This window comes from Phyllobates terribilis, unplaced genomic scaffold (genome assembly GCF_046119375.1).
Source record: "Phyllobates terribilis strain yellow unplaced genomic scaffold, ASM4611937v1 Scaffold_1__5_contigs__length_1240528914, whole genome shotgun sequence".
Classification (NCBI taxonomy): Eukaryota; Metazoa; Chordata; class Amphibia; order Anura; family Dendrobatidae; genus Phyllobates; species Phyllobates terribilis.
Window position 1 is genome coordinate 13,457,517 of NW_027362761.1, and position 22,106 is coordinate 13,479,622.

Genomic DNA, 22,106 nt, shown 5'->3' on the forward strand with positions numbered 1-22,106 from the left:
GCGCCGATCAAAGCTGGAGCTGCTGCCCACAGGCAGGAGCACAGCTCAACAGGTGCTCCCATTGACAGGGGCGCAGTTCCACAGCTGCTCTCTCACTGACGTGCAGAGCTGGATCTGCTGACCCCAGACAGGGGCGCAGTTCCACAGCAGCTTCTTCACTGATGCACGGAGCTGGAGCTGCCAACCCCAGACAGGGGCGCAGTTCCAGAGCTGCTCTCTCACTGACGTGCAGAGCTGGAGCTGCCGACCTCAGACAGGCGCAGTTCCACAGCAGCTTTTCCACTGATGCACGGAGCTGGTGGTGCCGACCCCAGGCAGGGGCACCGCTCAGTCATATCTGGATCTTCAACAGGTAAGCCTATCTAAGGTTCTCCCATCAAGGATCCTCCGGTACGCTCGTCATCAGGGCCGCAGGCTGGTACAAAACAGTAGCCGGAAACATGTTAGACATGGGTCTCCGCTACTTCTTTTTTCACCGGCGTGCGTTGTAGGGCGCGATTTCCTGGATAGCGTCCTGCGCCTGTGCAACCGGGATGGTTGGCTGCCAGGCCACCATAAGTTATGGTGCGGCTGCTGCTTGCGCCCGTCCGACGAAACAGGCCCCCTTGGACCCACCATGGCGCTTCCAGGTCCCTGGCGCCGGCCGCAGCAGAGACTGTGCCTTGTTGGAAACCGACCGGCCTAGGTCTGGGAATAATCTTCCTTCTTTCTTCTGCCGCCGTTTTAACAAGGTTCCCCCTCAAGGACAGGAAACCAACTGAGGTGGTGGAGAGGTGCCGCCCTTTTATTCTGTAAGTTTCCTGTCCTGGAAAGGCGGATCCCCTCTCTCGTTGTGGTGCTGTCATGGGTGATAGGAAAACAGAAAATGATTAATCGCTTGGTCCACCGCTAACAGTTCTTTAGTATTGGAGGAAAGACCCTTTTCAGTATCTGACCAGGACCCCTGGGCTACCATATCCCCCAGATGGGCCCCCCACCCACAGGAGCTTGCATCGGTGGTAATTATCTTAGTGACTCTAAACACCCAGGGAACCCCTCGAGATAGGTTCGCCTCGTTTACCTACCACTGTAAGGACTCAACTGACCGGGGTGATAAGAATAATCGTCTTTCTAAGTGCCCATTTAACAAAACTTCATTATGTAGAATGTCCCACTGTAGAACCCTGAAGTGGTATTGTGCCCACAGAACCCTGGGAAGGCAAGATGACAGGGTACCCAACAAGGACATTGCTGCTCTAAGGGACATGACCGGGTTTGATATTTCTTTTCCTACGAGAATCTTAACCTTTTGTTTTTTGGCTTCCGGGAGGTAACATACTTGAAAATCTGAATCGAGCATAATTCCCAAAAACTGCTGAATTTTTTAAGGTACTACCCTAGATTTTTCCAGATTCAGAATCCAGCCCAGATTCTCAAAGATGGAGGTTACTAGTTTCAGGTGTTTCACATTGGGAGGCCGAGCCTCCAACTATCAAGAAATCATCCAGGTAAGGGATAATTAAAATATCATGTTCCCTAACATGAGCCATGACCTCTGCTATAACCTTAGTAAATACTCGGGGAGCTATGGCCAGACCGAATGGCAGGGCCCTAAACTGGAAATGTTTAATTTCTCCATCTATGATCAAAGCTACCCTAAGGTACCTCTGGAAATCCTTATGTACAGGTACATGGTAATAGGCGTCTTTTAAATCTAACACTACCATGAAACAGCCTGAAAAAAGCAACTTTATTGTTGATTTTACGGATTCCATCTTAAAGGTAGGGATTAGTGTTGAGCGAGTATGTTCTATTAACCCTTTCGCCGAGTATGCTCGGGCCGAGCTCCGAGTATTTATAGCTGCTCAGTGATATGGTTGAATCGCTCCCGTGTGCATGATTTGCAACTGTTTGACAGTTTTATTACATGTGAGGAATGTCTATTTCTTACACATTCCTCACATGTAATAAAACTGTCAAACAGTTGCAAATCATGCACATGGGAGCGATTCAACCATATCACCGAGCAGCTATAAATACTCGGAGCTCGGCCCGAGCATACTCGGACAGAACATACTCGCTCAACACTAGTAGGGACTATCAAAAACTTAAGGGCTTTCAAGTTAATGATACACCTAAATGAACAGTCAGGCTTAGAAACCAGAAAGAGAGGCGAGTAGAATCCTAGCTCCCTTTCCGATGCTGGGACTTCCACCAGGACTGCTTTACGAACCAAGTCCAGGACTTCCACTTGTAGGGCCGCCTGCTCTAACCCTGAGGAACTGGCTGGGGTCAAGATGAATTTCCCACGAGGAATCTCCCGGAACTCAAACCTCAGACCCGAACCTACCAGATCAAGGATCCTGTTACTGACAGAAATTTTTGTCCAGGCAGGTAAGAAGCCCAACAGGAAAGACCTTTCTGCGGTCTTTTTCGTAGAAATCTTCTTCTATGGAAAGGACGTTTATAAGTGGGAACGGGCAAGCTAGGGAACCCCTTCTTTTTGTCACTAGCTTTATCCAGAATCTCGTCCAGAACAGTCCCAAAAAGATGTTCCCCTTCGCACGGTATAGTACAGAGTCTCGTTCTTGCCTGAATATCACCCGTGCGGAGATCTTCCATGAGCCTACTATAGGTTCCCTCCATCAAGGACAGGAAACCAAACTGAGGCGAGAGAGAGGGCCGCCCCTTTTAAGCCTGTAGGTTTCCTGTCCTTGCTGGGCGGATCCCCTCTCTCGTGGTGCTGTCATGGTCGACCGATAAAAAAATGGATAGCACTCGTCCGATGTATACGCTGGTGTGAGCGAGCCCTAAAAGTAATCCTTAGCGATATACCACTACATACAGTGGGGGAAATAATTATTTGATCCCTTGCTGTTTTTGTAAATTTGCCCACTGACAAAGACATGAACAGTCTATAATTTTAAGGGTAGGTTAATTTTAACATCGAGAGGTAGAATATCCAAAAGAAAATCACATTGGATAAATTAGATGAACTTTTTGCATTTTGCAGTGAGAAATAAGTATTTGATCCCTCTGGCAAACAACACTTTATACTTGGAGGCCAAACCCTTGTTGGCAAGCAAAGCAGTCAGACGTTTTTTGTAGTTGATGATGAGGGTTGCGCACATGTCAGAAGGAATTTTGGTCCACTCCTCTTTGCAGATCATCTCTAAATCATTAAGATTTTGAGGCTGCTGCTTGGCAACTCGGAGCTTCAACTCCCTCCATAAGTTTTCTATGGGATTAAGGTCTGGAGACTGGCTAGGCCACTCCATGACCTTACTGTGCTTTTTTTTGAGCCACTCCTTTGTTGCCTTGGCTATATGTCTTGGGTCATTATCTTGCTGGAAGACCCAGCCACGGCCCATCTTCAATGCTCTTACTGAGAGAAGGAGGTTGTTGGCCAAAATCTCGCGATACATGATCCCATCCATCTTCCCTTCAGTATGGTGCAGTTGTCATGTCCTCTTTGCAGAAAAGCACCCCCAAAGTATAATGTTTCCCCCACCATGCTTCACGGTTGGGACGATGTTCTTAGGGTTGTACTCATCCTTCTTCTTCCTCCAAACACGTTGAGTTAATGCCAAAGAGCTAAATTTTTGTCTCATCTGACCACAGCACCTACTCCCAATAACTTACAGAATCATCCAGGTGTTCATTGGCAAACTTCCGACGGACCTGCACATGTGCCTTCTTGAGCAGGGGGACATTGCGGGCACTGCAGGATTTTAAACCTTTAAGGCGTAATGTGTTACCAATGGTTTTCTTGGTGACTGGTCCCAGCTGCCTTGAGATCATTAACAAGTTCCCCCCGTGTACTTTTAGGCTGATCTCTCACCTTCCTCATGATCAAGGACACCCCACGAGGTGAGATTTTGCATGGTGCCCCAGATTGATGTCGATTGACAGTCATTTTGTATTTCTTCCATTTTCTTACTATTGCACCAACAGTTGTCTCCTTCTCACCCAGCGTCTTACTTATGGTTTTGTAGCCCATTCCATCTTTGTGCAGGTCTATGATCTTGTCTCTGACATCCTTAGAAAGCTCTTTGGTCTTGCCCATGTTGTAGAGGTTAGAGTCTGACTGGTTCATTGAGTCTGTGGACAGGAGTCTTTTATACAGGTGACTATGTAAGACAGCTGTCTTTAATGCAGGTAACGAGTTGATTAGAAGAGTCTAACTGGTCTGTAGGAGCCAAAACTCATAATGGTTTGTAGGGGATCAAATACTTATTTCTCACTCAAAATGCAAAAAATGTATCTAATTTATATAACGTGATTGTCTTGATTTTTTTTGGACATTCTATCTCTCAATGTTAAAATTAACCTACCCTTAAATTATAGACTGTTCATGTCTTTGTCAGTGGGGAAACTTACAAGAACAGCAAGGGATGAAATACTTATTTACCCCACTGTAACGTATAGAGAATTGACTTTATTCTTTGTACATAGCTATAGATGTACAGATGAACACTGCATAAGAAACATATCTCTTGGAAAAATCTCTGTGATTATTGGAAGCTTTTGTCATAATCCTCTTACAAAGATTTCCTTCACATGACCGTATCTTGCATGAGCAGAACTTGTAAGCCAAAATCAGGAATGAAACATAAAGAAGTATCATGGAAAAAGACTGGTAGGTCTTCTGTGTTTCAGACCTACTAAAGATTTGTAAGGTGTTTTGCAGGTTTAGAACTACTCATGATTTTGGCTGACAAATACTGACCACAGAATTGTCATGTGTAAGTGGCCATAGCCCAGGGATGTCAAACTCAAATACACAGAGGGCCAAAACTAAAAACTTTTACAAAGTTGTGGGCCAACCTTGATATTTAAAAAAAAAACAAACAAAACAAAAAAAAAACTTCATATTCGGTGCGGTCACAGAGGAGCATATCTTACAACTTTGCTGCCTTTAGAGTAATTTTCCTCCTATTGAACCCCCTAGATCACCCTTTCATTGACCCCATAAAGTTTGAAGCCAACAAAAGTGCCCCCAAACACTTTAAATTCCTCCACACGTATGGTATGATAACCCTACTATACCCCACCCCCTCAACTTCCCTGGCAAAGTATGATGCCCCAACTGTGATCCCCATACAACCCTCCACACAGTATAATGGGCTCCACATAGTTGTCCATACAGAATAATGACCCCACATAGTCCATATGGCTTCGCGGGCCAAAAAATAATTGCCCACGGGCCAGCGTTTGACATGTGTGCCATAGCCTGATACATTATACACCATTTGCATTTAAGAAACCTCACGTGTTTTGCATAAAATAAGTTTGCATATCTTTTTAGGCATCATATTTTCAGCTTCTCAACATTATACTGAGTTGTAAATGAAGCATAGATTTAATAGATCTGTTGCAGTAGAAATATTGCCCCTATTCTAATGGACAAAGAACATTTTTAATAAAAAAACAGAGCTTAATAGCTTTACAACTAGATATCCGCTACCTAGCTCTTATTTTATTTCACATCTTTTCCCGCTCTCCCAACTTCAGTTGTCTATATGTCAGTATATGTCTGCTTGCTCTAGGATAGATGGTGAGTGGGTGGGCACATGATAGGATATTCATGCATGTCACACTGACCCACAAGGACATCAAAACCTAAATTAGCAAAAGTCAATATTTTTATACTACTAAAATCTATTGAATTACATTTTTTCAATACATCTTCAGATTGACATCCTGGGCACTAAAAGTATAGCGCCCACTGCAGGAGTGCAGGCTGTAGGCAGTGCTTGTCTTGACCCACGTAGGAAGCCTGTTAAAGGGAGCCTGTCACCATGAAAATGTCGTCCAATCTGCAGGCACCATGTTATAGAGCAAGTGGGGGGGGTGTGGGGAGCTGGGTAGATTGATATATAATTTTGTGACAAAAAAAAATCATAATATAACCTGTTTTATTCACTGAAACCGCTGTTCTTTCTGGGATTTTCAGTCTAGTGGACCGTCCTATCAGTGACCGCTTTCTTTGTATAATTGTGCATACTGAGATGGCTGTCAGTCACTAATAGGACCGCCCACTGCACCGAAAAGCCAAGAAAGAGCAGAGTATTAAATGATAAAAACACAGGTTATACTAGAACTTTTCTCACAAAACTATATACCACTCTAGTCCACTCCTCCTGCCCTTTAACATGGTGCCTGCATTTGATTGGTGACAGGTTCCCTTTAAAGAATGTTCTAAATGTAGTTCCAGAGAACCATTAGCCGCAAGTGAGAAGTACTCAATGATGGGGAAAAGAAAGTTCAACTTTGGAGTTAAGAGTCTCCATTCTCAAAAAATAAGGGTATTTTAAGCTTTTTGCCGAGAATGTTACGTTGAGTGGAATGATGAAATAGACAAGGACGCACTTTAATAATTCTTCATACGATATATACTAACATATCTGTCTTTTTGTCTCCTTATTGCTTTGACCTCTATACCTTTCATTAGGAGATCGTCAACTTTAATTGTAGGAAACTGGTTGCATCTATGCCACTGTTTGCCAATGCTGACCCCTGCTTTGTCACTGCAATGCTCACCAAGCTGAAATTTGAGGTTTTTCAACCTACTGACTACATAATTCGGGAGGGAACCATTGGCAAGAAGATGTACTTTATCCAACATGGTGTGGTTAGCGTGCTTACTAAAGGCAACAAGGAGGTCAAACTCTCTGATGGCTCATACTTTGGAGGTAAGAGAGAGGGCACTATTTTTAAACTTGAATTTTCACTTGAATTATTAGTGTGTTTAGTCTTTAAGTTGTGAGCGACAATGCCATAGCTGCAGAAGAGTATGAAGAAGGTCAGGGTTGTCACGCACATGCTGCCTCTGCTGCTTGGTCTCCTGATTAGCAAACAGTGCAGCGAAGAAATTATCCATTAGTGAGTCAGAAACACGCTAATGAATAATTACAATGTGTTACTCTACTCTTAAAGGAGTTTTCATTTAATTGAGGCCTTACTTTAATACAGTAAAATACCTGCAGCACAAATTAATTGCATCTTGATTTGTCTACTTAATTTCTACTGCCGCTTAACACATTGAAAACCTTTACTGATCATATGTGTCTTTCTGAATAGTGGCCTCTTTACAGCCATTTCCAAAAATAGGAACACTGAGCACATTCTACCCTTTTAATTACTTATTCTATGTTTTATAATGTATAAAGCTGTTGTACATCCAGATTTAGTCATTTTCAGCTCCTATATGGCGGTTGGATCAACCTTCAACAGATAACCATGTTGACTGAGCAAAATTACTTAAAGACACGGAGAACTTGTTTTTTTTAGATATGTATCTATGTACCCTGCAAGTTTGTTACTGGCTGATTTCTTTACTGCTTCTATTATTTTCAAGATTGGCTTTCTGTAACATGGCTGCATGTGAAGATGCATGTTCAGGGCACAGTGGGCATTTTCCTTGAAGCATGCTGTATCTCTTCCTCCATTCTTTCTTTCAATTCTCTAGCTTGTATGCTTGTGTCTTGTTCTACCTAGCTGTGCAAACTGAGATTTCTATGAAAAAAATGCAGCTTCATGGGGATATAGAACATGCAATGTGTGAATAACATTATCCTGCCTTCTAAGTAGGTTAGTAAAGCCTTACATGTGACTACAGGAATAGCTCACACACAGGATTTAATTTCTAGTTTGCAACCATGGAGCAATAGTCAAAATCTGTTACCAATACTTTATGGAATTGTCCAGTTGTACAAGATTTCTGTCTAACTAGGTCCATTTTTGCAGAAATTTGCTTGCTGACACGAGGAAGGCGCACAGCTAGCGTCCGAGCAGATACATACTGCCGTCTATACTCTCTCTCTGTGGATCATTTCAATGAGGTGCTAGAAGAATATCCCATGATGAGGCGTGCATTTGAGACAGTTGCCATAGACAGACTGGATAGAATAGGTACGTCTACATTAAACATCTTATTTATTAACAAAAATCCTTCTTTCCTTTTGGCCTCATTCACACAGCAGTGGACGGTGCGGTACACATCGATGGGATGCCAACTTGGCACGATTATTCTTTATAAGCAGTTCTTCCAATACAGCATGTATTGAAACATATACTACAGTATAAAAAAGTCATATCTGTCAGAGGCACATTATTGACCTGTGGAAGGCGATGTACCCCATATTTTATATGGAAACTGAATACCACCATTTGGAAGTATAGGGTAATGAGTAGTGATGAGCGAGTATTTTCTGTTAACCCTTTCGCCGAGTATACTCGGGCGAGGACCAAGTATTTACAGCGAGCTCGGTGATACGTTTGAATCACTCCTTTGTGCATGATTTGCGACGGTTTGACAGCTTTAATACATGTGAGGAATGTCTGCTTCTTACACATTCCTCACATGTAATAAAGCTGTCAGACCGTCGCAAATCATGCACAAAGGAGTGATTCAACCTTATCACCGAGCAGCTGTAAATACTCGGTGCTCGCCCGAGCACACTCTGCGAAAGGTTTAACAGAACATACTCGCTCATCACTAGTAATGAGCAATGATGTTGTTATTTCAGACTCCATGACAGCCTGTGGTCTTCTGGACATTGAACATTGTGGAAGTTAAAGAAAAGCCTGAGTATATAGTTGTATCCAGAAATATTTGGACAGTGACAAGTTTTGGTATTTTAGCTGTTTACCAAAACACATTCTTCTAGATAGTTATATAACCAATAAAGGCTTAAAATGCTGATGCTCAGCTTTAATTTGAAGGTATTCACATCCAAATTGGAGTATGGGTTTAGGAATTCAGCTCATTTTTAAATGGACCAAAAGTAATTGGACAATTATCTCAAAAGCTCTTTAATGGGCTGGATACGTTTTTCCCTCCTTAATCCATTATCAGTTAAGCAGGTAAAAGGTCTGGAGCTGATTCCAGGTCTGGTATTTGCATTTGGAATCTGTTGCTGTGAACCTGCAACATGCGGTCAAAGGAGCTCTCAATTAAAGTGAAACTGAGCATGATCAGGTCGAAAAAAGAAGAAACCTATCAAAGAGATAGCAGAAATGTTAGGAGTGACCAAATTAACAGTTTGGATCCAGTTGGATAAACACGTAAGTGGGCTGCTCTGCTGAAGTAAATCAATTCTTCAGAGATGATGATGATGATGATGATGATGAAAAGGCTCTTTATTAACAACGCGTTTCAACGCCGTACCGGCATCTTTTTCAAGTAAAAAAAACAAATGTGTACAGCATGAGAATGGATGGGTTTTTAAAGGCCCAAAATGGATGCCAGTTACATAGGGAACACCCACAGGAACACTTAAACGAATGGGGAAATTAGGAAGGAGAGGGACGTTCAACTGGCAATTTCAAATAAATTAAAGTTGGGGGGGGGGACCATCCTTAATACTGATAAAATGTGAACAGTTGAATGATTGCAATGTGGGAGAAGTGGGATAAGAACCCAGGATGGGGCTGTGAATAGAAGCCAGTGAGTGAATATTTAACAGGGGAGCCAACCAGGCAAAGGTGGGAAAGGGGACAAAGGAAAGAAGGGAAATGCACATAGAAATGGCACCACATAAATAAAAGACAAATTGTTGAGGAGAAGCAATTGGAGTGTAGGAGAAATGTGATTAGAACCTGGGATTTGGCAGTGTATGGACATCAGAAGGGCAACATTTAACAGAGGAGCCATCTAGGTGGATGAGGGAAAGGTGATACAGAAAAGGAAAGGGAACTATACTTATATATGAATAAAAAGGACAAAAAGTGTTGTAAAGACTGCAGTTTTAGTGCAGGAGAAACCAGATTTGAACTCAATATGAGCCATTGAATAGGGGCCAGAAAGTGCCGCGGAAGGGGTAATGAGACTAATGGGTAAAAACTAAAAAAGAAAAAAAAAAAAAAAAAAAAAAAGAGTTAAAAAGGGGGACGGAAAATGAAATGGGGATAATAATTTTCATAAATACAAAATCATGGACAAGAATAATAAAACAATAAGCAGGGAATAATTTAAAATAAAAAAAATTAAAAAATGAATTTTCAAGAATGGATAAATTGGATCTAAGATCATGTGTATATTGATTATTTAGGATAAGACGCATTGTGATATAGAACTAAAAATGGGGATATTAATAGAAATGAATATTAAAATAACAATCAGAAGGGCATTAAAATACATAAGAAAAAGTACCTAAAAAATTACATCAGAAAAAGGATCTGTAACCCTGTGCAACGACTGTGCAGAGATAAAATAGAATAAAATAAATAATTAAATAAAAATCTCAGTAATTTCATTGAGTCCATAGGGTTTAAGGGTGCTGATCCTGTATATCCAATATATTTCTTTTCTCTTCAAGGTTTCCATAGGGTTTGGGAGATCAAGGGAAATGGATTCAATTGGTGTGATAGAGATGCCTGTGGCGTTCTTACCGTGTACCAATGCGCAATGCCGGGATAAACCATGCTTCATGAAACCTTTTACAATATTTAACCGATGAGAGTTAAGCCTTCGGTGTAGTGTCTGGGTGGTCCTGCCCACGTACTGCAGGCCACATTGGCATTCTATGAGGTATATAATGAAACGAGATTGACAGCTCATATTTGACTTGATAGTAAAAACTTCACCTGTATGGTTAGATTTAAAAGTTTGGGTATTATGTTTAATGCTGTTGCAACAAAGGCATTTTCTTGAAAAGCATTTAAAACTCCCATTGTTTGTGAACGTTTATTGGTGTGTGTACCACTGGGGGTCGTGTGTTTCAGGCGGCTGGGGGCTAGGATGTTTCTCAGTGTAGGGGCTCGCCTGAAGGTAACCTTAGGCTGTTTAGGAATGAGAGAACACAGAATCGAATCTTTTAGAAGAATGTGCCAATGTCTGTGCAGTGAGTTTCGAATGGACTCATGTGCTGAATTAAAAGTTGTGATAAAATTACAATCAAAATAATCACCTGCACTAGCCTGTGGGACAGTTTTGGGCTGGATTCACTGTTTTTGTGATAAGTGTAACGGGTCTGGGAGGCGGAACCTCTGAGCTACTATACAAGGGGGCGGTCCTTGTAAGGGAGCGGGTGGCGACCAGGGAAGACGGGCAGGCAGTCACAGCAGGTGACCGGGACAGTCTCTGGATGAACGGGCAGGAGGTCACGGCAAGTGACCGGGGCAGTCTCTGGATGAACGGGCAGGAGGTCACGGCAAGTGACCGGGGCAGTCTCTGGATGAACGGGCAGGAGGTCACGGCAAGTGACCGGGGCAGTCTCTGGATGAACGGGCAGGAGGTCACGGCAAGTGACCGGGGCAGTCTCTGGATGAACGGGCAGGAGGTCACGGCAAGTGACCGGGGCAGTCTCTGGATGAACGGGCAGGAGGTCACGGCAAGTGACCGGGGCAGTCTCTGGATGAACGGGCAGGAGGTCACGGCAAGTGACCGGGGCAGTCTCTGCATGAACGGGCAGGAGGTCACGGCACGTGACCGGGGCAGTCTCTGGATGAACGGGCAGGAGGTCACGGCAAGTGACCGGGGCAGTCTCTGGATGAACGGGCAGGAGGTCACGGCAAGTGACTGGGGCAGTCTCTGGGTAAAGGGTAGGTACGACCTGTGATGACAGAGCCTCCAGGTAGGCTAGCAGACAGATGGTAGATGTGTGCTCCCAGGTGAGCAAGCGAGAGTCTCTGGAATGGCAGGTGGTCACAGCACGTGACGGCGGAGCCTCCAGGTAGGCTAGCAGGCAGGTAACATGTGTGCGCTCCCAGGTGAGCGGGCAGGAGTCTCTGGAATGGCAGGTGGTCACAGCACGTGACGGCGGAGCCTCCAGGTAGGCTAGCAGGCAGGTAGCAGATGTGCGCTCCCAGGTGAGCGGGCAAGCTGGTCCATAGACAGACTGACAGGAGTTGGAGGGCAGACCGTCGGACCTCAGGCTAGCAGGCAGGTAAGCGGAATATCAGGCAGGAATCAGCAAACTGGCAGGAATCTGGCAGGTAACTGGCAACGGGACCTGAGGGCTGAAGCAGAGTAGTGAACAGTGCAACAACATTGCTCGGGCACCTCCATTTTGGAGGAGGTGCCTTATATATGGTGAAGTCCTCCGGCCATTGGCCGGGGACTCCTTAGGACGGCGCGCGCGGCCCCTTTAAGAGGGAGGGAGCGCGCGCGCCCTAAGCACAGTGGCCGGGAAGGAGCGCGCGCTGCCAGCAGAGCGGGAGGAGGACGCCGGGCTCGGAGCAGAGGGGTGAGGGGAACAGCGTCCCTGCCTAGCAGAGGGCAGGGACGCCGGCGCTACAGTACCCCCCCCTTTAGGCCCCCCCTTTTTTAGGCCAGAGAGAAATTTAGCTAGGATGAGAGGGGCATGGATGTTCTCCCGGGGCTCCCACGTTCTCTCTTCAGGACCAAACCCCTTCCAATCTACTAGAAAAAAGGTCTTCCCTCTTACCCTTTTGGTGGCCAGAATGTTCTCTACCTCAAATTCGTTTTCAGCGGAAACCGGAGCAGGAGGCGTACCTGTACACTTGGAAAAAGAGTTAAGTACCACAGGTTTGAGGAGAGATACATGGAAGGAGTTAGGGATCCGCAAGTTGGCCGGGAGTTTCAATTTATAGGCCACCGGGTTGATCTGACTGATGACCTCCAGAGGACCGATGAACCGAGGCCCTAACTTATAGGAAGGAATCTTGAGCCGGACATACTTGGACGAGAGTCAGACCTTATCCCCTGGACGGATTTGAGGAGGATCCAGACGTTTTTTGTCAGCATGTCTTTTCATACGCTCGGATGACAGAAGGAGTGCGGATCGGGTACTCTCCCATATGGAAGAAAATTTGTTAACAAGAGATTCCGCAGCCGGATTGTCCACCGAGGTGGAGACGGGAAATGGGATCCGAGGATGCTGACCGAAGACAACAAAAAACGGGGATTTGGAGGAAGATTCGCTCTCGTGATTGTTGTAAGAAAATTCGGCCCATGGCAGGAGATCCACCCAGTCTGAATGGTGGGCATTAACGAAGTGCCGGAGGTAACTGGTCAGGTTCTGATTGATCCGCTCCACTTGACCATTAGACTGTGGGTGGTAAGCGGAGGAGAAGTCCAGGGTGACGTCTAGCAGTTTACAAGTGGCTCTCCAGAAGCGTGAGGTGAACTGTACCCCACGATCCGACACGATGTGGAGGGGCAGGCCATGAAGACGGAAGATGTGGCGGATAAAGTCTTTAGCCAGCTCGGGTGCAGACGGGAGGCCTGGCAGGGGAACGAAATGAGCCATCTTGGAAAAGCGGTCAGCGACCACCCAAATGACCGTACAACCGGCAGAGATGGGGAGATCAGTTATAAAGTCCATTGCTATATGCTGCCAGGGGGCAGCAGGTACTGGGAGCGGAAGGAGGCGACCGGCTGGCAGATGTCTCGGAACCTTGTTGCGGGCGCAGGACACACAGGCAGAAACAAAGTCTATTACGTCCTTGTGCAGGGTAGGCCACCAGTAGTGCCGGGTAATAAGCTGGAGGGTCTTTTTCTGACCAGCATGGCCAGCTAGTTTAGACGAGTGACCCCAGTGTAGGATCTTCTCCCGATCAGGTACTGATACGAACGTCTTACCGGGAGGGAGACGATTTAGACTCACGGGAGCCACCTGCATTACTCTGGCGGGATCGATTATGTGTTTCGGTTCTTCCTCGAGATCAGACACCAGAAAGGATCGGGACAAGGCGTCCGCCTTGATGTTTTTGTCAGCCGGGCGAAAATGAAGAATAAAATCAAAGCAAGCAAAAAACAAGGACCACCGAGCTTGGCGCGGGTTAAGTCTCTGTGCATGCTGGAGGTAAGCCAAGTTCTTGTGGTCAGTGTAAATTATTACCGGGTGAAGAGCCCCTTCGAGCAGGTAACGCCACTCCTCCAATGCCAGCTTGATGGCCAATAACTCTCGATCTCCAATGGAATAGTTGCGCTCAGAAGAGGAGAAGAGTTTGGAGAAGAAGCCACAAGTTACCATTCTCCCGGAAGATGATTTTTGGGTAAGTACCGCTCCGGCTCCAGAGGAGGAGGCGTCAACCTCCAGGAAGAACTGCTTGTTGCCATCTGGGCGATGCAGCACCGGGGCGGAAGAGAAGGCCTGTTTTAAGGAAAGAAAGGCCTCCTCTGCTTCGGGCGGCCACTCTCTGGGATTAGTGCCCTTACGGGTGAGCGCGGAAATTGGGGCAGTCCGGGAAGAGAAGTGCGGTATGAAGAGGCGGTAGTAGTTGGCGAAGCCCAGGAACCGCTGAATGGCCTTCAACCCCTCCGGTCGGGGCCATTTCTCGATGGCAGACAGTTTCTCTGGATCCATTCGAAGGCCGGTCTGAGAAATAATGTAGCCCAAAAACGGAAGCGAGGTCTGCTCAAAGAGGCACTTCTCATATTTAGCGAAGAGGTGATTCTGCCTGAGCCTGAGCAGGACCTGACGAACGTCTCTCCGGTGAGTCTGGAGATCCGGAGAGAAGACCAAGATGTCGTCCAGGTACACCACTACGCAGGAGTAGAGAAGGTCCCGGAAGATGTCATTGACCAACTCTTGAAAGACGGCAGGAGCGTTACAGAGACCAAAGGGCATTACCAGATATTCATAGTGGCCGTCCCGGGTGTTGAATGCAGTCTTCCATTCATCCCCTTGACGGATACGGACCAGGTTGTACGCCCCACGGAGGTCCAGTTTGGTGAAGATTCTAGCCCCCCTCAGACGATCAAATAATTCTGGAATGAGCGGAAGGGGGTACTTATTCTTCACCCTGATCTGGTTAAGGCCTCTATAGTCTATACAGGGACGGAGAGAGCCGTCCTTCTTTTTTACGAAAAAGAAGCCTGCTCCCGCCGGGGAGGTAGATTTCCGGATGAATCCCCTGGCCAAATTCTCCTCAATATATTCGGACATCGACCGGGTCTCAGCAGCGGACAATGGGTAAATACGCCCACGGGGAGGCGTAGCACCGGGTAACAGGTCGATAGGACAGTCGTATGGTCTATGAGGGGGTAATGTCTCTGCCTCCTTTTTATTAAAGACATCAGCAAATGACCAATAGGGAATCGGAAGTCCAAGTAGATTAGTTGGGGTAGGAGAAGGACGGGCGGGATGAACAGGAACCAAACAAGTCTTATGACAGTCCTGTCCCCAGCGAAGGACTTCTCCGGTCTGCCAGTCAAGCACGGGTGCATGTCTCTGGAGCCAAGGTAGACCTAGTAAGAGGGCGTGAGAGAGTCCAGGCAGAACATGAAAAGAGATGCTCTCAGAATGCAGCATTCCCACCTGCAGAGTTACGGATTCGGTGATGAGTTGGATGGGACGTGGTAAGAGGCCCCCATCCACAGCAGCGACAGATAATGGTATAGCCAGAGGTTTGGTGGAAATGCGGTATTTTTCTACCAGGGCCTGTGAAATAAGATTCCCGGCCGCTCCAGAGTCAAGTTGGGCTAGTTCGAAAAAACGATTCTCCCCGCAGATAATTGAGACTGACAGCAGCAGAGATGGAGAGGATTTATTCTTGTCTAGGTCGACCTCTCTGAGCGAACCTAGACACAGGCGTTTCCCGACCTCTCCGGGCAGGTACGGATCCGGTGCTCCTTACTGCCACAGTAGAAGCAGCTCCCCTCGGCACGGCGTAAGTCCTGACGGGTTTTGACCATCTTGGTCTGGTCGACCTGCATAGGCTCAGGAGAGTGTACCTGGGGAGAAACGGAGGGAGTGACGGATTTCTGAAAAGTAGGAGCTAGACGTGGAAACCTCCTCTCACGGGTGACTTCTTTGGCACGCTCCTGGAACCGTAGGTCAATCCGGGTGGCAAGAGTTATTAGGTCATCGAGAGTGGTAGGAATGTCTCGACCGGCAAGTTCATCTTTAATACGCCCGGACAGACCCTCCCAGAAGACAGATACCAGAGCGTCGTTATCCCAGGCCAGCTCCGAGGCAAGGGTACGGAACCGTATGGCATATTGGCCCACGGTGAGACTTCCCTGACGGAGGCGTAGCAGAGATGATGCGGATGAGGTCTTCCGTACAGGTTCGTCGAAGACTTTCCGGAAAGCCGTGAGAAAGGCAGGCAAGTCGGACACCAGGGGGTCTCCTCTCTCCCATAGAGGATTTAGCCAGGCCAGGGCCTCCCCGGTGAGATGGGACATGATGAAGGCAATTTTGGCCCGGTCGGAGTTAAACTGGTGGGACAGGAGTTCAAAGTGCAGGGTGCACTGATTTATAAAGCCCCGAGCCTGAGCGGAGTCGCCTCCGAAGCGAGGAGGTGCAGAAAGCCGGGGTCCGGGGTAGGATACAATAGTATTGGTGGGCAGCGGAGCTGCCGGATTGCGAGTCATGGCACTGGCGGTGGTTGCTGGTGAAGCAGTCAGTGTCCAGGCGAGAATTTACATTCCGCAGGTGACCCAGGATGGACTCCTGTTGGGACCTCTGACGGGACAGTTCATGACACAGGTCCGAGAGTGAGGGAGCTTGGGTGCCACCGGGTTCCATGGCCCGAGCAAACTGTAACGGGTCTGGGAGGCGGAACCTCTGAGCTACTATACAAGGGGGCGGTCCTTGTAAGGGAGCGGGATGGCGACCAGGGAAGACGGGCAGGCAGTCACAGCAGGTGACCGGGACAGTCTCTGAGTGAACGGGCTGGAGGTCACGGCAAGTGACCGGGGCAGTCTCTGGATGAACGGGCAGGAGGTCACGGCAAGTGACTGGGGCAGTCTCTGGATGAACGGGCAGGAGGTCACGGCAAGTGACCGGGGCAGTCTCTGGGTAAAGGGTAGGTACGACCTGTGATGGCAGAGCCTCCAGGTAGGCTAGCAGACAGATGGTAGATGTGTGCTCCCAGGTGAGCAAGCGAGAGTCTCTGGAATGGCAGGTGGTCACAGCACGTGACGGCGGAGCCTCCAGGTAGGCTAGCAGGCAGGTAACAGGTGTGCGCTCCCAGGTGAGCGGGCAGGAGTCTCTGGAATGGCAGGTGGTCACAGCACGTGACGGCGGAGCCTCCAGGTAGGCTAGCAGGCAGGTAGCAGATGTGCGCTCCCAGGTGAGCGGGCAAGCTGGTCCATAGACAGACTGACAGGAGTTGGAGGGCAGACCGTCGGACCTCAGGCTAGCAGGCAGGTAAGCGGAATATCAGGCAGGAATCAGACAGCAAACTTGCAGGAATCTGGCAGGTAACTGGCAACGGGACCTGAGGGCTGAAGCAGAGTAGTGAACAGTGCAACAACATTGCTCGGGCACCTCCATTTTGGAGGAGGTGCCTTATATATGGTGAAGTCCTCCGGCCATTGGCCGGGGACTCCTTAGGACGGCGCGCGCGGCCCCTTTAAGAGGGAGGGAGCGCGCGCCCTAAGCACAGTGGCCAGGAAGGAGCGCGCGCTGCCAGCAGAGCGGGAGGAGGACGCCGGGCTCGGAGCAGAGGGGTGAGGGGAACAGCGTCCCTGCCTAGCAGAGGGCAGGGACGCCGGCGCTACAATAAGTTCCTAGTTTTCTGATAAGCGCACTTGATAAGCCCTTTGGGGTAACTTTGCCTATGAAAATGCTGATGCAGGATATTGACTTGTGATTCAAAATCAACCTCATTGCTGCAGTTACTTTTTATCCGTTGAAACTGGTTAAAAGGGACATTTTCAAGCCACTTTTTATAGTGACCGCTGGAAAAATGGATACAACTATTGGCATCCACATCTTTAAAAAAAAACATTTTAGTAATTACATGTTGTCCCTGATGAGAGATGGTGATATCTAAAAAGTTAATAAAATCTTTCCCTATTGTAGGAGTAAAAGTAATCGCCCAATCATTAGAATTAAGATAAGATAAAAAGCATGAAACTGTTTGTGGATCCCCTTTCCAAATAATAAAAAGATAATCTATAAACCTCTTGTATAGAATAATGTTGGCATTGTATCTGGAATTATATATACATTTTTTTTCAAAAACGCCCATAAATAAGTTTGCATACCTTGGGGCTACCCTTGTCCCCATAGCTGTGCCACATTTTTGATGCTAAACATTATTTTGTAAAATAAAATCCAAACCTTCCAGAATAAAAGCTTTCTGTGGTTTACTTAACCTTGCATCTTTCAACAAAAACAGATTAATGCAATGTAAACCAATGTTGTGTCTGATATTAGTGTATAATGAGGCGACATCAAGTGTAATAAATAAATATGAATCTTCCCAAGTTATGCCCTGTAAAATCGTAATCAGATGACCAGAGTCATCCAAATGACTGGATGGGCTTTTGACATGAGTTTGGAGAATAGTGTCTAGATAATAGGATAAATTACTTGTAAGTGATCCTATCCCAGATATGATTGGTCGCCCTGGAGGATTCTCAAGCGATTTATGTATCTTTGGGAGGTGATACATGAATGGTATGTTTGGATCATTAGTAGTCAAGAACTTTTTTTCTTTCTTATTTAAAACACCCTGTTCAAAAGCTTTAGAGATGAGTTGGGAATATTTGGCATATATGGGTGGAAATGGATCATTATGTACGATTTCATAGTGCTGTGGGCTAGATAAAATATTAAAAGCTTTAATATAGTCATCTCGATCCTGTACCACTATACCACCCCCCTTGTCGGCAGACTCTATGACAATGTTGGGGTTATTCTTAAGGGATTGTATAGCCATTTTTTCTTGCTTTGTGAGATTGTTCTTGGAATATCCATGTGTGTTACTTTTGATGTTTTTAAAATCATCAAGTACCAACTCCAAAAATGTATTTACAAAATGGCCTTGACTTTCAAGTGGATAAAAATTAGACTTGGGCTGGACATCAACGTGAAAATCTGTAGGTGAAGCATCCTGTGGAGGTGGTTTATTGTTGTTTATGGAAAAGTGTCTTTTCAGAGTTAATTTTCTGATAAATGTATGAAGGTCAAGGAATATGTTGAAATCAAATTAACAGTTTGGTACATTCTGCAAGAAAAAGAGCGCACTGGTGAGTTTGGAAACTCTTCATAACATCCAACCAAGTGAAGAACTCTCTCCAGAAAGTAGGTGTTTCAGTATCTAAGTCTACCATAAAAAAAGACAACCTTATCAGAGCAAATACAGAGCCATTCACCACAAGGTGCAAACCATTAATCAGCCTTAAACATAGAAATTAGGCTTTATGAAAAAACATACAAGTGCTTCTAACAAAATTAGAATATCATCAAAGTTAATTCATTTCAGTTCTTCAATACAAAAAGTGAAACTCATATTATATAGAGTCATTACAAACAATGATCTATTTCAAATGTTTATTTCTGTTAATGTTGATGATTATGGCTTACAGCCAATGAAGACACAAAAGTCATTAACTCAGTAAATTAGAATAATTAACAAAAAACGCCTGCTAAGGCTTCCTACGCATTTAAAAAGGTCCCTTAGTCTGTTTCAGTAGGCTCCACAATCATGGAGAAGACTGCTGACTTGACAGTAGTCCGGAAGGCAGTCATTGACACACTCCACAAGGAGGGTAAGCCACAAAAGGTCGTTGCTAAAGAAGCTGGCTGTTCACAGAGTGCTGTATCCAAGCATATTAATGGAAAGTTGAGTGGAAGGAAAAAGTGTGGTAGAAAAAGGTGCACAAGCAACCGGGATAACCGCAGCCTTGAAAGGATTAAGACAAGGCCATTCAAAAATTTTGGGGAGATTCACAAGGAGTGGACTGCTGCTGGAGTCATTGCTTCAAGAGCCACCACACACAGACATATCCAGGACATGGGCTACAAGTGTTGTATTCCTTGTTTGTGTCAAGCCACTCATGACCAATAGACAACGCCAGAAGCGTCTTACCTGGGCTAAGGAAAAAAAGACCTGGTTCAAGGTGTTTTCAGATGAAAGTAAATTTTGCATTTCATTTGGAAATCAAGGTCCCAGAGTCTGGAGTTAGAGTGGAGAGGCCACAATCCAAGCTGCTTGAGGTCTAGTGTGAAGCTATGTCATCTGCTGGTGTAGGTCCACTGTGTTTTATCAAGACCAAAGTCAGCGCAGCCGTCTACCACGAAATTTTAGAGCACTTCATGCGTTCCTCTGCCGACAAGCTTTTTGGAGATGGAAATTTCATTCTCCAGCAGGACTTGGCACCTGTCCACACTGCCAAAAGTACCAATACCTGGTTAAAAAACAACAGTATCACTGTGCTTGATGGGCCAGCAAACTCGCCTGACCTTAACCCCATAGAGAATCTATGGGGTGTTGTCAAGAGGAAGATGAGACACCAGAGCCAACAATGCAGATGAGCTGAAGGCTGCTATCAAAGCAACCTGGGCTTCCATAGCACCTCAGCAGTGCCACAGGCTGATCGCCTCCATGCCACGCCGCATTGATGCAGTAATTGATGCAAAAGGAGTCCTGACCAAGTATTGAGTGCATTTACTGAACATACATTTCAGTAGGCCAAGATTTTGGATTCTAAAATCATTTTTCAAGCTGTTGTTATAAAGTATTCTAATTTACTGAGATAATGACTTGTGTTTTCATTGGCTGTAAGCCATAATCATCAACATTAACAGAAATAAACACTTAAAATAGATCACGGTTTGTAATGACTCTATATAATATATGAGTTTCACTTTTTGTATTGAAGAACTGAAATAAATTAACCTTTTGATGATATTTTAATTTTGTGAGAAACACCTGTATAAAGAAGCCAGCCCAGTTCTGGTAAAGCATTCTTTGGACAGATGAAACTAAGATCAACCTGTACCAGAATAAGGAAGAATAAGAAGACTTGGAATAGCTCATGTTCCAAAGCACACCACATCCTCTGTAAAACATGGTGGAGGCAGTGTGATGGTATGGACATGCATGGCTTCCAATGTCACTGGGTCATTAGTGTTTATTGATGATGTGACTGAAGACAGAAGCAGCCGGATGAATTCTGAAGTACACAGGGCTATACTTTCTGCTTAGATTCAACCAAATGCAGCTAGGTTGATTGGACAGCCCTTCACAATACAGATGGACAATGACCCAAAACATACTGCGAAAGCAACCCAGGCGTTTTATAAGGCATAGAAGTGGAATATTCTGCAATGGCCGAGTTACTCACCATATCTCAATATGTCATCCCCATTGAGCAGCATTTCACATACTTAAGACAAATTTTAAGCCAGAAAAAACCCAAAACAAGCAATAACTGAAGTCAGTAGCAGTAAAGGCCTGGCAAAGCATCACAAAGGAGGAATCCCAGCGTTTGGTGATGTCCATGACTTCCTGACTTCAGGCAGACATGCCCTGCAAAGGATTCTATAAAAAGTATTAAAAATTAACTTATTTATAGTAAATTTAATTTATCCAATTACTTTTGAGCCCCTGAAATGAGGAGGCTTTGTAGAAAAATGGTTGCAATTTCTAACCGTTTAATAAGATATTTTTGTCCAACCCTTTTAATTAAATCTAAAAGTCTACACTTCAATTGCATCTCAGTTGTTTCATTTTTAATGAAAAATAGTGCCAACCAGGGACCAAATCACGAAGATTCGGTCACTGTCCAAATATTTCTGGACCTAACTGTACATCACATGTCGGCAATGTATCTGGTATAGACTAAAAAACCCGTAGGTTTTTTTGGGTGAAAACATTTGCCAGTGTTTACAAATGTTTTCAGGCTTGGGACACCCCTGAGAATATTTTTTTTTTACTTCAGGGAGCCCCTACAAAAAAAATATATAAAAAGAGACAGCTAAAAAGTATGCAATACCTATAAATCGCTACAAACTATTATCTCATGAATTTACTTTACAATAGATAGCGGCTTACCTTGTTTGACATTGTTTGTTTGGCTTTACCTCTAAAACTATGCCGACATTGTGCCGCACTGGCAACACATTAATTACACTTTGCCCCTTGATTAAAGAAAATCAAGATAAGACTTAGAATTGTGTGAAACCCTAAAAAACCAAAGCCCATACTTGTCTCTCTGATCGCACTCGATTTCTTCTATTCTACCCCCTACCACTCCAAGCTCTGCTGGACAAGCGACAGTGTCAGGAGGTCGCATGTTGCACTGCTGTGCTGACACCGGCACCATCAGGACATGCATCAAAGGCGTCTGTTTGCAGTCCACAATGTCACGGCATCTGGTTGGAAATAGATTGTAAATTATGTAGGAAAAAAAATAATACTCTTAATTGGAGGAAGGTCACATTTTAAGCAATGTCAGAAAATATTATTTTACTGAA

The 22,106-nt window shown here is 45.4% G+C and overlaps 1 protein-coding gene across 1 annotated transcript in view; it reads left to right on the forward strand.

Annotated features, from left to right (window-relative positions):
• Positions 1 to 22,106, forward strand: part of HCN2 (hyperpolarization activated cyclic nucleotide gated potassium and sodium channel 2) — a 159,470-nt gene that overhangs the window by 124,649 nt on the left and 12,715 nt on the right. The window contains exons 6-7 of the mRNA XM_073655106.1: positions 6,434 to 6,674; positions 7,729 to 7,893. Coding sequence (XP_073511207.1) covers positions 6,434 to 6,674; positions 7,729 to 7,893 — 406 coding nt within the window. The remainder of the gene's footprint in view (positions 1 to 6,433; positions 6,675 to 7,728; positions 7,894 to 22,106) is intronic.